The sequence below is a fragment of the Phalangium opilio genome, unplaced genomic scaffold, assembly GCF_054372755.1.
Source record: "Phalangium opilio isolate 3A_F unplaced genomic scaffold, DU_Popi_V2 ptg000206l_1, whole genome shotgun sequence".
Lineage (NCBI taxonomy): Eukaryota > Metazoa > Arthropoda > Arachnida > Opiliones > Phalangiidae > Phalangium > Phalangium opilio.
Window position 1 is genome coordinate 452,959 of NW_028324216.1, and position 17,017 is coordinate 469,975.

Below are 17,017 nucleotides of genomic sequence, written 5' to 3' on the forward strand. Positions count from 1 at the left end.
TATGTTCAGCCCCGTTTAGTTAACCACGTGATTTTCTGTCCCTTGTAAATTCGTCTGCTATCAGTTAGGAAAATTTTAACATGGGCACGGTTGCATCGCGTTCCCGGACTTCCGCGGAAAATAATAATTGCGAATTTGGTGGACTTTGTGATGAAATATCCGGTAAAAAGAAAGATAAAGACCCGGTTTTAATTAATAGTAGCGTTAAAGAGGCGAATATTATTGAGGGAATAAAAAAACCTGATGTTAAAGCAGCTAGCGATGTTAGTAGCCAAGGCTTAGAAAATGAGAGCGAAATTCAAAAAAGTCAAACTCAAAGTCATGCCGGTAACCAAGGCTTAAGTGACAAAAGTAAGCCGGATCCGGATGACCCTTTAAAATCGAATGGAGATCTTTACCCGGAACGAGGTGGTGGTAAATATGAACCCACTTGGTTTCAAACTGCAGTGTTAGGTGAAGCTAGGCGCGATATTGATAAGGCACGCTGCGAAAGAACAGTTTTGAAAGTTGTAGATCAAAGTGAGTTAGCTGAATTAAGCTCTAACAAAATAAGCCTTGTTCTTACTATCTCTTACTTGAATTTCTCACAGATCCACTTATTAAATTGATGCTAAGCGCTTTAAAATCATCGGGTTGCGAGTTTGATTTAAGCCGACACGTTTCTTGCGAATGTTGCAGTAAAAAGGTCACAGGCGGTTATGATATGAACCTAAACCAAGTCGTAATATGTCAAAACGTGGCTCGATCGGAGAACCAAGTTATCGGTGCCTTGGCGCATGAAATGGTTCACATGTTTGATTTTTGTCGAGCCAAACTCGACCTTAAAAACATTGACCATTTAGCCTGCACTGAAATTCGTGCTGCAAATCTTATGCATTGTTCCTTTGCGAGCGCGGTAATTGATGGTACAGCTTCACCATTTCATATTGCTGAAATGCATCAGGTGAGAATTAAGCCTTGGTTTTCAAATTTGGCGGTTTCATTGGGAGACGGGAATATGGCGGATCGGGTAGCAATTAGAAACTTTTACTAATCCAAGTTCATCCGCGATAATAATTACAAATAATTATCAATTAAACCTTTTCTGTATTTAAAAAAACATCCTTTAAAATAATAAACCATTATTTTTAATCTCAATTTCCCGGGAATGTGACGAATCGAGTAACAATTAGACACTTACTAATCCGAATTCATCCGCGAAAATAATTACAAATAATTATCAATTAAACCTTTTCTGTATTTAAAAAAGCATCCTTTAAAATAATACTAATTTATTTTTAATCTCAATTTCCCGGAAATATGACGAATCGAGTATAAATTAGACACTTTTCTAATCCAAGTTCATCCGCGATAATAATTACAAATAATTATCAATTAAACCTTTTCTGTATTTAAAAAAGCATCCTTTAAAATAATAATCAATTATTTTTAATCTCAATTTCCCGGGAATATGACGAATTGAGTATCAATTAGACACTTTTCTAATCCAAGTTAATCCGCGAAAATAATTAAAAATAAACATCAATTAAACCTTTTATGTATTTAAAAAAGCATCCTTTAAAATAATAACCCATTATTTTTAATCTCAATTTCCCGGGAATATGACGAATCGAGTATCAATTAGACACGTTTTCTAATCCAAATTCATCCGCGAAAATAATTACAAATAAACATCAATTAGGTAAACCTTTTCTGTATTTGAAAAAGCATCCTTTAAAATAATAACCGATTATTTTTAATCTCAATTTCCCGGGAATATGACGAATCGAGTATCAATAAGACACTTTTTCTAATCCAAATTCATCCGCGAAAATAATTACAAATAATTAGCAATTAAACCGTTTCTGTATTTGTAAAAGCATCCTTTATAATAATAGGCAATTATTTTTAATCTCAATTTCAGAATTGCGTCAAGCAAAAGGCGTTACTTTCAGTCTTAGCCGTCCGTGACGTCACTAAAGAGGAAGCCATGGAAGCTGTCAATAGAGTGTTTGATAAATGCTACAACGATTTGGAACCAGTTGGGCGTCGACTGCGACGTAACTCTTTGGATATCCAAAAGGCTTACCGTGAACGTTACCATTATGGATATTTCGATTGAGGATAGACAAGTTGTAGGTAGGAAAATATTTACGTTATTTATTCCTTGTTTGCTAGTTTGTTTGTTTGTTTTGAAACGGCGGGATATCATATATTACAGAAGTTTATAACTTAGAAGTAAAACAAATTACGGTTTTGTTTTTTAACAATTCAACAAAAGTTATTAGAAATTAGGCCTATTATGGCAAAACAACACAAAGGGTTTAGGTTTATTTTCATAACAAATGGTCCAAAACGTGAACAACTCCATTTGTCGCGGTGATGTCAGAGTATATGACATTAACTCCATTAACAACAATGCATTCTGAAATTTGGGAATTATTTGTTTTTGGTTAGTTGTGGGTTATAGGAATGGAATTTAGTTAGGATTTTATAAATACTTACGTGGTTTTAAAGATAAGTTCATTTCACCACCATTTATGGCTCTTGTTGTCATGTGATCGCTAACGCCAGCGGAAAACAAGGTGCCCCGTAAGAGATGCCGCGAAATCATATCTGAAATTAATTTTGTTAATTATGCGGTTAATAATAATTATTAGAACAGCTTTAATTATGCTCTATTTAATAAATTAAGCCAAAATGTCAGGAAAAGGTCGTGGAATTTTAAAATTAACCCAAAAGGTCAGGGAAATGTCGTTTGTTTAATTTGAAAATTAACCCTAAATGTCAGGGAAAGGTCGTTTAATTTGAAAATTAACCCAAAAGGTCAGGGAAATGTCGTTTAATTTGAAAATTAACCCAAAAGGTCAGGGAAAGTTCGTTTAATTTGAAAATTAACCCAAAAGGTCAGGGAAAGTTCGTTTAATTTGAAAATTAACCCAAAAGGTCAGGAAATGTCGTTTAATTTGAAAATTAACCCAAAAGGTCAGGGAAGGTTCGTTTAATTTGAAAATTAATTCAACATGCAGGTCAGGGAATTTGAAATTGATGTTCTTACCTCTTAGTTTATCATTATCATTGAAGAGACTTAGAAAGTCTGCTTTGGGCAATTGCCTAAATGCAGCTTCAGTCGGGGCGAATAGGGTGTATGGTCCCATTTCACTCAATTCCTCGTCAAGTCCCGTTAGTTTCAAAGCCTTGCTTAAATCTTGTAGAATCGGGGACTTGGACACTGTTTTGGAAATATCTCCAATAGGGGGGTACAAAACTTTATTGACCACGCATAAAGTTAACCCGACCATCATACGAACTGGACCAATTGGGGCTCCGGCCACGGTTATGACCTTTTGAAAATAATTAGCGTACGTCATTTAAATGACATATTAATTATACTTAATTTTGACTGATATTTACGGTGTCATTGTGGTAATAGTTAAATCGGACATCTTTATTGGGTAGAAGGGTTTGTAAAGTTGTTTCGTCTCTTAGTTGATTAAATTGTATGGCTGATGGTATTATGTGGTACTTAACGATGGGTAACATTTGATTGGGGTTGTTTTGAATGTTGCGTAGTAACGTCGGTGGCAGGTTTTGTATCGCAGTGTCAGTTGGAGCGAAAATGGTGTAGGAACCTGTTGAGTTAAATTAAGGAATTAATTTTTGAAGTTCGACTTGAGGGTCTTTTATTTTGTTCCAATAGTCCTTGCTCGATTATGGGGGTTTTTTTTGTACTTACGACCGTCTTCTAATTTGGACATGATTCCTGATTCAGTTAGAAAATTGACAAATTTGTCAACACCAAGACCATGTGATAGTTTATCCAACATTGGATTACGTGGTTTCATAACGGGAACTAAATTAACCCAAAATGTATTATGTTTTTAGCACATTATGTTATTTCTATTTTACTGCCATTGTTAGGCCTATAACTTACCAGAATGACTCAATTGATTTTCTGTATCGGGTATCAGAACCCGGTTTATGACGTGAACTACGCCATTTCCGGTGGAAATGTCGGGTTCCATAATTCTGGCGTTGTTAATTAACACTTGTCCTAATTGTTGAACCGTTAATTAAGTGTTGTTGGCTTATGGTCTTTTTGAGAAAACGAATATTACCTTGAGATCTTACAAAACGCAGTTTCCCGCGTTGTATGGTGGGTACAACTTTATTTTGGTTAACGCTAGAGCTATAACAAGCGCTTCGTACCACGTGGTTGTTTAGAAGACCTGGTTTTTAATTGAACACCTTATTAAATTGTTTCTAAAGCAAAAAATATAATTTAACTTACGTTCAAGAGCTTTCTTGTTAGTTCTAATGTTATTCAGTGTTGCCTGTGGTATTTTACGGAAAGCCTCGTTTGTTGGTGCCATAATGGTGTAGGGTCCATTTCCTATACATACGGTAATTAGTAATTGGCTAATTTACCAAGTATTCTATTGTTAATTACCTTGCAATGTTTTGCTCAATGGACATCCCAAAATATAATGGTAAAATTGACTGACGTTTGGTCTCTCCCTTAACGCTTTTAGTACGCTTTCTTGGGGCAGTTTGGTTATGGGTTTGTTTATTACGTAAATTTGACCAAAAGGTGTTTTACGTGAACCTATGACCTTTGAACCGCCAATAAGAACCAATTTCCCGCGATTTTGAACATTTATAATGACGGGTGAACCCTGGTTTGTTTTAATGAGAGTGTTATCTCTTAGACTGTAATTGGGCAGTTGGGAGGCAATGACGTGAAATAGTAAAAGTTTTCGGAGTTTTTGCATGTCTGCTCTGAGTTTGTTGACGCCGTCCTTGGATAGGGACGTGAAAGCCTCGTCCGTTGGTACGCAAAGAGTGTAAGGGACTGCGTAATTGTAGGATTAGTCCCATGTTCTTGTTTTAATTATCGAGTAATTACTTACCACGACGTCTAAGTACCGGGGTCAGTCCGGCTGTATTGAATAGGTTTATGACAACTTTGAATGACACTGGTTTTTTGTTTATAACTAAACCAGGTTGGTTTAGGAAGTCTACAACCGAACTCGGAGGTTTTTTGTTCGTTTCGTTTGCGCAAGATAGTTCCGGGATTTGGGCTATGGGTGGTGGTTCAGTAACTTCCGGTTCCGTTACGGCGGGTTCCTCGTAGGGTTCTGTAGTTGTGCTGGTGATTATTTCGTAATCTGGTTCCTTTTCCGAGAATGGCTTTGCCGAAGAAGTCTCGGGACTCTTGGTTTGAGGTGGTTTTAATGTAACATAGTCGATTGGATCGGCAGGTTTATCTGAAGTTGGTTCAGTTGGTTTTTCCGTAGGTTTATCTGAAGTTGGTTCCGTTGGTTTTTCCGTAGGTTTGTCTGAAATTGGTTCAGTTGGCTTTTCCGTGGGTTTATCTGAAGTTGGTTCCGTTGGTTTTTCCGTAGGTTTGTCTGAAGTTGGTTCAGTTGGTTTTTCCGTGGGTTTATCTGAAGTTGGTTCAGTTGGTTTTTCCGTGGGTTTATCTGAAGTTGGTTCCGTTGGTTTTTCCGTGGGTTTATCTGAAGTTGGTTCCGTTGGTTTTACAGGTGCTTCTGTAGATTTTTCTGATTTACGATCTGCAATCTTTAAAGGGGTTTCACTGGTACCTTCTGTAGTTTTGTCGGGGCTCTCCGAACTTGGTTCGGTAGTTTCTGAAGTTTTATCAGGACCTGGTTCTGTTGTTTTGCCGGTAGCTTCTGTGGTTTTATCTGAGCTAGGTTCTGTTGTTTTGCCGGTAGCTTCCGTAGTCTTATCTGAGCTAGGTTCTGTTGGTTTTTCAGTAGCTTCCGTGGTTTTATCTGAGCTTGATTCTGTGATTTTGTCGGTATTTTCTGTGGTTTTATCTGAACTGGGATCTGTGTTTTTGTCGGTAGCTTCCGTGGTTTTATCTGGGCTCGGTTCAGTTGGTTTTTCAGTACCTTCTGTTGGTTTGTCGGTAGCTTCCGTGGTTTTATCTGAACTGGGCTCAGTTGGTTTTTCAGTAGCTTCAGTGGTTTTATCCAGATTTGGTTCTGTTGATTTGTCGGTAGCTTCCGTTGTTTTATCTGAGCTTGGTTCCGTGGGTTTGTCGGTAGCTTCCGTTGTTTTATCTGAGCTTGGTTCCGTGGGTTTGTCGGTAGCTTCCGTTGTTTTATCTGAGCTTGGTTCCGTGGGTTTCTCGGTAGCTTCCGTTGTTTTATCTGAGCTTGGTTCCGTGGGTTTCTCGGTAGCTTCCGTTGTTTTATCTGAGCTTGGTTCCGTGGGTTTCTCGGTAGCTTCCGTTGTTTTATCTGAGCTTGGTTCCGTGGGTTTCTCGGTAGCTTCCGTTGTTTTATCTGAGCTTGGTTCCGTGGGTTTCTCGGTAGCTTCCGTTGTTTTATCTGAGCTTGGTTCCGTGGGTTTCTCGGTAGCTTCCGTTGTTTTATCTGAGCTTGGTTCCGTGGGTTTCTCGGTAGCTTCCGTTGTTTTATCTGAGCTTGGTTCCGTGGGTTTCTCGGTAGCTTCCGTTGTTTTATCTGAGCTTGGTTCCGTGGGTTTGTCGGTAGCTTCCGTTGTTTTATCTGAGCTTGGTTCCGTGTCTTTGTCGGTGGCTTCCGTTGTTTTATCTGAGCTTGGTTCCGTGTCTTTGTCGGTGGCTTCCGTTGTTTTATCTGAGCTTGGTTCCGTGGGTTTGTCGGTAGCTTCCGTTGTTTTATCTGAGCTTGGTTCCGTGGGTTTGTCGGTAGCTTCCGTGGTTTTATCTGAGCTTTGTTCCGTGGGTTTGTCGGTAGCTTCCGTGGTTTTATCTGAACTGGGGTCAGTTGGTTTTTCGGTAGCTTCCGTGGTTTTATCTGAACTGGGGTCAGTTGGTTTGTCGGTAGCTTCCGTGGTTTTATCTGAACTGGGATCTGTGGGTTTGTCGGTAGCTTCCGTGGTTTTATCTGAACTGGGATCTGTGGGTTTGTCGGTAGCTTCCGTGGTTTTATCTGAACTGGGATCTGTGGGTTTGTCGGTAGCTTCCGTGGTTTTATCTGAACTGGGATCTGTGGGTTTGTCGGTAGCTTCCGTGGTTTTATCTGAACTGGGATCTGTGGGTTTGTCGGTAGCTTCCGTGGTTTTATCTAAACTGGGATCTGTGGGTTTGTCGGTAGCCCTGGTTTTATCTGAACTGGGTTCTGTGGGTTTTTCATTTGGTTCTGTTGACTTATCACTGGTAGGTTCTGTGGGTTTCTCGGTAGCCTCTGTAGTTGGTTTTTCAGTAGCTTCTGTGGTCTTATCTGAGCTTGGTTCTGTCGGTTTATCCGGGTTTGCTTCCGTGGTCTTATCTGAGCTTGGCTCTGTGGGTTTTTCAGTGGCCGATGTAGTTCTATCTGAACTTGGCTCAGTGACATCAGTAGGTTGAGGGGCAATTGAACTGTCCAACTCTGAAGCCTCAGTGACTTCTTCAAACAAATCAAAAGGACCCTTAGTCTTTCCGGTAGTTACTCTTATCATGTCAGGGGTAGTTGGTTGAAAACCAGGAGGTGAAGTGGTTGGCAAAGTTGTTTCTGTTCCGTCCAACTTAAGTGGTCTAGACTCGAAGCTACTCGGTTTTTGAGTAGTAATTGAATTTTGTGGTACTGTTACTGGGCAGTCTTCTCCAGGTACACATTCTGGTGTTACTTGTGGCTCTTCAGGGCAAGTTTCGCCCTCAGGACATTCAGGCTTATCTGCAGTTAGCCCAACACATTCATTTCCAAAACATTCTGGTTTAACTCTAGGATCCACGTCTGGTTTTGCGGGTTCTTCTGGACAATTTCCCTCTGGGCAGTCGGGTTTTGCCGGTTCTTCTGGACAATTTCCCTCTGGGCAGTCGGGTTTTGCCGGTTCTTCTGGACAGTTACCCTCTGGGCAGTCTGGTTTAGCGGGTTCTTCTGGACAGTTACCCTCGGGGCAGTCTGGTTTAACGGGTTCTTCCGGACAGTTACCCTCTGGGCAATCTGGTTTTGCTGGTTCTTCCGGACAATTACCCTCGGGGCAGTCTGGTTTAACGGGTTCTTCCGGACAGTTACCCTCTGGGCAGTCTGGTTTTGCTGGTTCTTCCGGACAATTACCCTCGGGGCAGTCTGGTTTAACGGGTTCTTCTGGACAATTACCCTCGGGGCAGTCTGGTTTAACGGGTTCTTCTGGACAATTACCCTCGGGGCAGTCTGGTTTAACGGGTTCTTCTGGACAATTACCCTCGGGGCAGTCTGGTTTAACGGGTTCTTCCGGACAGTTACCCTCGGGGCAGTCTAGTTTAACGGGTTCTTCTGGACAGTTACCCTCGGGACAGTCTGGTTTTGCGGGTTCTTCCGGGCAGTTACCATTGGGGCAGTCGGGTTTAACTGGTTCCTCTTTAGGAGTTTCTTGTGTACTTGCGCATAATTCCCCATCACAATCAATTGGAATTGTTGGGATTAAGGGCGGTTTTGTCTCGAGCTTTTCCTTTGTTTGTGGTTTCACTGTCGTGGTACCTTCAACTTCAGGATAGTACCTATCCTCGTATTTTTCATCAATGGGTAACCCTGGTTCTTCAGTGTCAGGTTGGGGTGTCGTGGTACTTGCCATAACTGTTGGCGAGATACATTTGCAATCCTCTAGAACGTCAGGTGGTAATAAAACCCTGTTTAAGACGTGCATAACCCCATTGGTCACGATAATATCCGGGTGGATTATGGGTATTCCGTTGACCAGAATCATTCCTCTTTTGGTACTGAAGATAAGTGGGTTACCATCCAATGGTTGCAGACTGAAACCAACGGGTAAACCTGCCCTAAAGAATGTCCCTGGTATGATGTGGTTAAGCAAAATACCTAAGGAGTTTATTAAAGAAAAATTAAATATGTTAATTTAGAGATTATTTAATTATAAAAATGAGGTCTTACGTTGAAGCAAGGTGGCGTTGGTGTAAATTGCGTTTCTTATAGACGGGGGTAAGATTCGAAATGCTTGGTCATTGGGGACAAAGACGGTGAAGGATTTATCTAAAACAATATTAATCGTTAATTTGTTATTAATTATTTCTAATGGAAGGAATACATACAGATATTAGGAATAAAACGGGATGTATGGGGGCGTAATGATTCCTAGTAGTTGTATGTATTCGTTCGTATTTGTTTATTAAATACCTGATAATATTTCTGTTAATTCGGCTTCCTCGCATAGACGGTACATTGTGTTATAATTGGACTTAATTTCATTGGGCAAATTATTTTTGGGTGGCGGATATAGCACGTGATCTATAATGTGAACTATGATTTCACCAGTTTTTAAATTGGGTTTGGTAATTTGTGATCCGGAAACTGTTATCACCTAGTAATTTGAATTTAGTAGAATTAATTAATTAGTTCATTCATTCACGTCGGAATGAATGAAATCAACGTACATTTCCATTTTCGTAAGTGTTGAATCTTAAAGGCGCCCCCTGTCCGCTGTTAATGACTGAGTCGTCTAATAAGTCGGCAGTTGTTAATGAGCCCGGTGCCAAATGGTACATAATGAAACCTTGTAATTTAGAAGGGTCGTTTTCGATTTCCTCCAAAATCTTTCCTTCTAAGAAATCAAACGCGTCATCCGTTGGGGCGAATATCGTGAATGAACCTTTATATGAAAATTGCGCAAATAATAATGATATTTATTAGCAGAAGTATATAATACTTTTTTAAGAGAGAAGTGTACCACCCCACAAAGCGGGCGGAGTAATTGTAACACGATTCTTCCCCCAACATCTGAATCAACATACTCCATGTAAATAGTGATCCCCCTCATCATCATTACTAATCTATTAGCGCTGCTTAACTATTTGCCAACCAAGGCGCATATGCGCATGCGCTTGTGCAGAATTTTTGTCCCATCACGTCAAGACAATCAAGGTTTGTGCAGATTAATTTATTGATTGCTGAGAATTAGTAAATACCAAACGGTAATTTTAGAATTCACCCTAGCATGATGCGATTGTTATATACCCATCTGAATTAAGTTTGATGAGGGGGAGAGAAAATTTAATTAACCAAAAGGGTGGGGGGTTAGCCTGAGAAGAATCATGTAATTTCGTAACTAAAGAATATTAAGAGGACTTCTACAGAGTGTCACACTTCTTCAGTATTATCCCCTTCTGTTATTACTAATAGTTTTGTATGAATGTAAAATATACTCCTCGCTTTCTCTTAATTTCTATTTGTGTTTGATAAAACAAAAAGTTAAAACGTTTACTAACACCTATACGAGGAAATTAAATTATTTGTATTTTGTTTTTGAATGTATTGTACGCAAAATTGTGCAAGGTTAGGTCTTCTATGATGATACTTGAATTTTAATGATGGTTTGAAGTTGAAGTTGAAACACTTGTAGTTTCAAATAAAGAAATAAATCTCTCGTGGCGATTTTCGCGCGGGTTTATGTCAAGGACTCAAGGTCAAACCTTTCGTGAAAGAAAGATGGTTTTTGAGAAGAGTTTTATTTTGACAAAAGGTTGTTTCTAAAAAATCCCCTTGACTGACTGACTGACGTACTATGCGTGATTTTTCTTTCTAAAATTTTTCCTAATTGTTTAGACACGATTTTTGAGTATTTGGAATCTTCTTTTGACGGACAGCTATTTTTTTTTCTACTATCATCATAAGTTCATAAGATATGTTGGCAGTAAGTTTGTCACTGGTAACTTAGAAACTGGAGCTTGTAATTTTGAAGTGAGTGAGGCAGGTCATAGATTCAGGGTAAAGCGACATACGCCTGGTGCATGATGCGCTGCTGTCAAAGGCCTAATTAGTAATGCAGACTAAATAGGAGCTAGATGGAAGAAGTCCTGCAAAATTAATTAACCACCGAGTGTGTGTAGGATTTCAATTCTCGCTTCCGCCGTTCTCGAACTAGCTCGAGCTGTAAGTCTCTAGCATTACGCAGTGTATAGTAGGTGTCATACTTATCATGTAACATATCTTATAAACTTATGCTATCATAAATTACAAATTGAAATTTGAAAAAATAATCTTATATTTGCGCTTAGAAAGTTTCTTAAGTAAAATTCCGAGTAAGAGTTAACTTGGGTTCCTGGTACGGAATGAACTTTTTGCTTTTATTTATTGTTAATTTATTCAAAAATTGTACTCTGAAAATTTGCAACAATTCAAAAAAAAAATTTCGTAGACATCCGTGTGTGATCTAATCACTTTGATATTCATTCAATTGCGATTTTAGAGAGGTTGAGGGAGATGTCTCGTTGATCTCAAATTTTACGTCATTTCTAAAACGTTTTAGTTCTTTTCCCGAAGTTTCTAACATGTTTCTCTGCTAAATTAATCTTAAAATTCTCACTCGTTTCTCATCGTAATTATTCTCAATATTCTCACTCGTTTCTCATCGTAATTATTCTCAATATTCTCACTCGTTTCTCATCGTAATTATTCTCAATATTCTCACTCGTTTCTCATCGTAATTAATCTCAATATTCTCACTCGTTTCTCTGCTAAATTAATCTCAATATTCTCACTCGTTTCTCTGCTAAATTAATCTCAATATTCTCACTCGTTTCTCTGCTAAATTAATCTCAATATTCTCACTCGTTTCTCTGCTAAATTAATCTCAATATTCTCACTCGTTTCTCTGCTAAATTAATCCCAAAATTCTCACACTTTCCTCAGCTAAATTAATCCCAAAATTCTCACACTTTCCTCAGCTAAATTAATCTCAATATTCTCTGCTAAATTAATCTCAAAATTCTCACTCGTTTCTCTGCTAAATGAATCCCAAAATTCTCACTCGTTTCTCTGCTAAATTAATCCCAAAATTCCCAAGTAAAAATAAATAATAATAAAAAAATATATTTACATACCAATTGAATCTAGAGTTTCATCCAACGATGCTTCTCGGAATAATTTGCATAATCGATTAAGACCTTGGGCGACCAGGAACTCGTAAAATACTTGTAGCTCATTGATATCTCGTTTACCCCGCGGCTGTTAAAAAATGAGGAAGAACAATAATAATTAAATTTAAATCCAGTAGGCCAACAACTTTCTAAAGATGTTTTTTTTTTAATTTTAACTAACCCGCTTCAAGTTTCGCAGCGTTTCGTCCAAACCCCTGTTCCTATATCTGCTCACACCCTTATCTGTTGCGAAATAGTTTGAAATTTAAATTAGTTAACTCTTAAATAATTAATCCATACAAATTACTTCCTAACAACGAATTAAATAATTTAAAATTTAAAGATATAATTAAACTAAACCAATAAATAAAATAAAGAATAAAACCGAGTTAGTTTATTCCGTATTAATATAATGATTTAATTTGGTGTTTAAATTTTAGTTACTTCCTCTTAAACGTTTCCGTAGTATTGTGTAAATAATAGCAGTAATATATCATATACGCCTATCGTATTAAAAAGTCCCTAACGAGATTTTCGAGTTATTTTTAACGACGATGAGCCAAGTCCATTTAATTAACTTCATTTTATCCCCCCCCTGCTTGCCCAATTAGGGCTAGGAATTCTGTAGGAAGGAAGTTGGAATTAGTTACATTATGCTTGCTTACCCATAACGTATAATCACAAATTAAGAGATTATTTTTATAATATCTAGTTTTTAATTGTATTGCATTGCATATTTAATTCTATATTATTTGGATTTTTTTTTAACTATGTTTCAAACTGTTTTGAAATTCTACTTTTATAAATATATTTTGATGAAATTATCAAATTTTCAAGATATATTCATCAAATTCTTAAATATCCAGGATTAATATCTAATATTTTAATCAAATCATCAAAATCGCATGATATTTCCGTAATATTTTAATCAAATTATCAAAATTGCATGATATTTCCGTAATATTTTAATCAAATTATCCAAATTCCGTGATATATCCGTAATATTATAATCAAATTATCAAAATTCCGTGATATGTCCGTAATATTTTTAATCAAATGATCAAAATTCCATGATATATTAATATTACTTTAATCAAATGATCAAAATTCCATGATATTTCCGTAATATTTTAATCAAATTCTTTAATTCACGTAATATTTTAATCAAATAATCAAACTTCAATTATATATCCCAAATATTTTAATCCAACTATTAAAAATCCACGATCTATATCTAATAGTTTCATCAAATTCTTAAATTTCCATGATATTTCCATAACATTTTAACCAAATTATCAAAATTCGATAATGCATCCCTCATATTTTATCAAATTATCAAAATTTCACGACACAACCCTCATATTTTAATCAAATTACCAAAATCCCATAATACGTCCCTAATATAATTGTACCAAACTTGGACCTATACGCTACAAACCCTTTTTAATGAAAACTTAATAATAAACCTATAATTATCTAATTAGATACCACCACCACCACCCATTTATCTACAAACTTCTTTTGAAATAAGTAAAGATTAGGCATAGGCATTTCTTAATTGTAAAAAGAATTCAATTCAATCCAACCCATGGGCATCTTCATCCACATGGGGCCATCCATGGGTGTAAATTTCTGTCAAAAACTTTTCTTCTCTTTCGCCCACGTAAAGGTAAAAACCCCAGTAAGTGTCTTTCAAGTTTCAAATTCAAATGAAATTGATTGACTTGAACTTAGAAGAGAAAATATATAGGATTATTAACTGTATGTTCTCTTGATGAAAACACCCCTTCCATAGTAAAAGTTTAAGATAACATTAAAAGGAGAATTTCGGGGATTCACCCATCGCAATCGTGCTTTTCTTCCAGACCGGATTTTGTGATTTATGAAAAACTTCCAACTTTTTTGTATTTTGATAACTATAGCCTATTACTATACAGGGTGTTTCTGATAAGTCTGCATACCATAAATTAAGGGGCAGTGTTAATTCTTCGGGAAATTGATTTTAAGACGAAAATGTAACATCTATACTTCTATCGCCTCCATTTTGTTTATCACAAGGGACACTGTTTTCGAGTTATGATTTGATTCAGTGTTTTAGGGATGACCCCTTAATTAAATTAAATTAGAAATTATTGTCTTAATCAGTTTCTTAATTAAATTTAATTAAGGGGTCATCCGTAAAATACTCCAACAACAATCTTAACTCGATTTGAAACAGCGTTGCCCTTTGTGGTAAACAAAATGGAGGCGATAGAAGTATAGATGTTACATTTTCGACTCAAAATCGATTCCCCAAAGAATTAACATCCCCCTTTATTTATGCAATCACCAGACTTATCAGAAACACCCTGTATATATTATACAAATTCAAGGAAACATCGTTAGATAAATTTAAGTAATTGTAGGTTATATTTATTTAATTAACTAATTACGGGGTTTGTTTTAGGGTAATTTATAATGAGCAACTGAAAGTATCGTAGTCATTTGGGTAAAGGTTGGTTTATAGACATTTATCATGTTTTAATTAAGGACATGTTAGGTTCGCGGACCCCGTGTTGGCCATCCTATAAAATATCAAGTTATATGATGGGGAAGTATGAAAGAATTATGTATTTTTGAGAGGCCTCTAGATATTAGATGGTACCTCTTAATTATCCCCACATTTATTTACAATTATAATTAACCATATCAAAACTATTAAAATTCCTGGGTTCAATTACGTAACTTTATTCCATTGAAATTGGAATTTTCTTCTTTTTTTGTCGTTTATTTGAAATCACTTGCGAAAAACTGTTTGTGTTCGGTTAAAATACACTAATTGCGACCAGAGATTCTGTGGTGACATTTAATCCACATTAACTAACGTTTTTTGATAAGATTGTCATAAATTTGAGTCGAAAATGTTCTTTGATATTTTGACCTAAGGGACACTGTTTTCGAGTTAAGATTGTTGTTGGAGTATTTTACGGATGACCCCTTAAATTTAACTAAGAAACTGATTTAGACAATGATTTCTAATTTAATTTAATTTAATTAAGGGGTCAGCCCTAAAACCTTAACTTGGAAACAGTGGTACTGACCGAAAAATGTCATGTTTGAGCAATTTGTGAACCGTCGTGTAACTATCTAAGGCATACTGCGCGATTCAGTTTTGAAACAGCTTTCTAATATAAGTTACCTGTCGAGGTGATATTACAGGTAAGGGGATTTTCAAGTGTTAATTTATACAAATATGAAGAACGTGTTCATTACAATCTTTCCGTTCGCGTTTCGACTAAGTATTAATTAGATACTTAGTTACGTCAACGGAAGACCAGGAAGAGTGATTTTAAGATTGACAATCAGAGTAGCGAAAATTAGATATTTTAATTGTATCCAAAAACATCAAATTTATTTCCATCGAATATGTTTGTTATTGGCTGGGTTTTTTGGCGTAATTCTTCGTGGTTTGACACGTTTGAGGCCCAAAAGGGTTAAAAGCACCAAAAAAATGTTATATTAGTCCTGAATAACTAAATAGTTCTCATAATTTGACCCCGTATTAACTAAAGATAGTATTAATTAGTGTTTTAAATAAAATTAATTATAAAATACCGAACTATGTCAATGACTATATTACTAATTTGAACTATAGGACCAAATTTGTAGTACAATTGGTCTGACTTACCATTAATTAATTAACTAATTAATTAAAAATGAAATTTTAATAAAAATATACTCACTTATTGCCGTACCAATTCCTGATCTACGAGGAACAGTGGTCTTTTTACATTCACTGTCGTTAACTAAATACATCGAGACGATGATTAATAGCCAGAAAATGGACACCGTTTTATTCATTTTAACTTTTTTAAGAAATATAATTTCTCTAATATTATTTTAAACTTTGGTTAAACTTGCAAGTGCAATTTTTAAACCATCGTTGCAACTCCTAAAGACCAACACACCGACCGACGTCTGTTCCGCGGTTCAATTTGAAATGCGCATCTTTAATTTTTGAACCTGCTTTTTATGTTACCTGTCGAGGTGATATTTCAAGTAAGGGGGGACTAAGGACTTAGTAAATCTTAATTCATAAGAATCATCTTCGGTTAACTTTCTCTCTTCATCTCTAACTATCTGTTGGTCTTAGTTACGTCACCGGAACAGTACGTGATTATAAGGTTGAATATTAGAGATGACCGTATGGACATGGAATAAGGATTTGAGGGGAATTTTCTATTGATATGTTTCGGGGAATAGTTTAAAATGTGTTTGAAAAGATTTGTTAGGAAGCTAGGTTTCATTGTCGTTTAATTTAAGTGTTGGGAAATTTTTTTATAAACTTATTAGTAGCATAAGTTGATAAGATATGTTCCTCCATAAGTTTGAAAAATCTGGTTACAAACCGGAGCTTGTAATTTTGAAGTGAGGGAGGTAGGTCATAGATTCTAGGAAAGCGACATACGCCTGTACTTTATGTTATTTTTATTTGCCTTTGATTCTGTGTAAGGTTTCAAGTTGGCTTACAACAAGAAGTGATATCTAGTTTATTAGGGAGAAGGTTTAAGATGCCGAAGTATTCGCGCGCCATAGTCCCAGTCCCCCTTTCAAAATACAAGGGGGGACGTAAAAGGAGGCCGGGCTATTTCGCGGCCTCTCCTCAGTCGGAAAATATGACTGTAATTTTTTATCATTCGCGTCGGTCGCGCTGACGTGAGTTTTCAAGAACCAATGAGATGCTGGTTGTAATTTAGAGGCGGCGGGGATTAACTCCGGACCTACTATACGTTTGGACTGGAGATAAAGCTAGATTATAAATGTGGGGGCGAATTGTATACCTTCTCCCTAATAAACTAGATATCACTTCTTGCTAACAGTTTTTCATCCAAACTATTTTATAATTAGTTAGGTATGCAATCGATATTTAATTTCGTAATTTATTTCTTATGTAGGTTTGTTTGACCGAGACGATGTTTGTTCGGACTACAGGGTGGTCAAGCTCAAAAGTTGTTCGGTTCAAATATGGTTTTAATAGATGCATTGTAAAGTGTACCATAAATATAGAGTTAATTTAAAAATTACTCTGATTTTCTTATTTATTTATTATTATTTTAAATTTGGGCATTGTAATAGTAAGAGTTTGATATCAAACTTCTGTCTCAAAACTCTTGAAATTGAACGAAATCGATTTTTTAAATTAATTAGGCGATA

The 17,017-nt window shown here is 36.4% G+C and overlaps 2 protein-coding genes across 2 annotated transcripts; one reads left to right on the forward strand and one right to left on the reverse strand.

Annotated features, from left to right (window-relative positions):
• Positions 1 to 55: 55 nt before the first annotated feature.
• On the forward strand, positions 56 to 16,887 carry LOC149621381 (mitochondrial inner membrane protease ATP23 homolog). The gene is made up of 4 exons (XM_089853741.1): positions 56 to 519; positions 591 to 943; positions 1,904 to 2,118; positions 16,759 to 16,887. Exons 1-3 carry the CDS (start codon positions 81 to 83, stop codon positions 2,099 to 2,101), a joined length of 990 nt encoding a protein of 329 aa, XP_089709867.1. The 5' UTR covers positions 56 to 80; the 3' UTR covers positions 2,102 to 2,118; positions 16,759 to 16,887.
• On the reverse strand, positions 2,114 to 11,846 carry LOC149621382 (uncharacterized). Its single transcript, XM_089853770.1, has 13 exons — positions 11,789 to 11,846; positions 9,087 to 9,558; positions 8,844 to 8,942; positions 4,890 to 8,771; positions 4,430 to 4,831; positions 4,271 to 4,372; positions 4,098 to 4,208; positions 3,914 to 4,033; positions 3,716 to 3,832; positions 3,394 to 3,611; positions 3,038 to 3,323; positions 2,485 to 2,595; positions 2,114 to 2,404 (listed from the first exon to the last, which is right to left on the reverse strand). Exons 2-13 carry the CDS (start codon positions 9,130 to 9,132, stop codon positions 2,316 to 2,318), a joined length of 5,583 nt encoding a protein of 1,860 aa, XP_089709896.1. The 5' UTR covers positions 9,133 to 9,558; positions 11,789 to 11,846; the 3' UTR covers positions 2,114 to 2,315.
• Positions 16,888 to 17,017: the final 130 nt, after the last annotated feature.

Bases quoted from the DNA above. Each gene is read 5' to 3' on its own strand.
- LOC149621381 (XM_089853741.1), top strand. From the start codon at position 81: ATGGGCACGGTTGCATCGCGTTCCCGGACTTCCGCGGAAAATAATAAT. The intron at 520-590 runs GTGAGTTAGCTG...AATTTCTCACAG, and splicing joins TTTGAAAGTTGTAGATCAAA to ATCCACTTATTAAATTGATG. The intron at 944-1,903 runs GTGAGAATTAAG...TCTCAATTTCAG, and splicing joins ATATTGCTGAAATGCATCAG to AATTGCGTCAAGCAAAAGGC.
- LOC149621382 (XM_089853770.1), bottom strand. From the start codon at position 9,132: ATGTACCGTCTATGCGAGGAAGCCGAATTAACAGAAATATTATCAG. The intron at 4,034-4,097 runs GTAATATTCGTT...TTCAACAATTAG, and splicing joins GCGTTTTGTAAGATCTCAAG to GACAAGTGTTAATTAACAAC. The intron at 2,596-3,037 runs GTAAGAACATCA...AATTAATTTCAG, and splicing joins TGATAATGATAAACTAAGAG to ATATGATTTCGCGGCATCTC.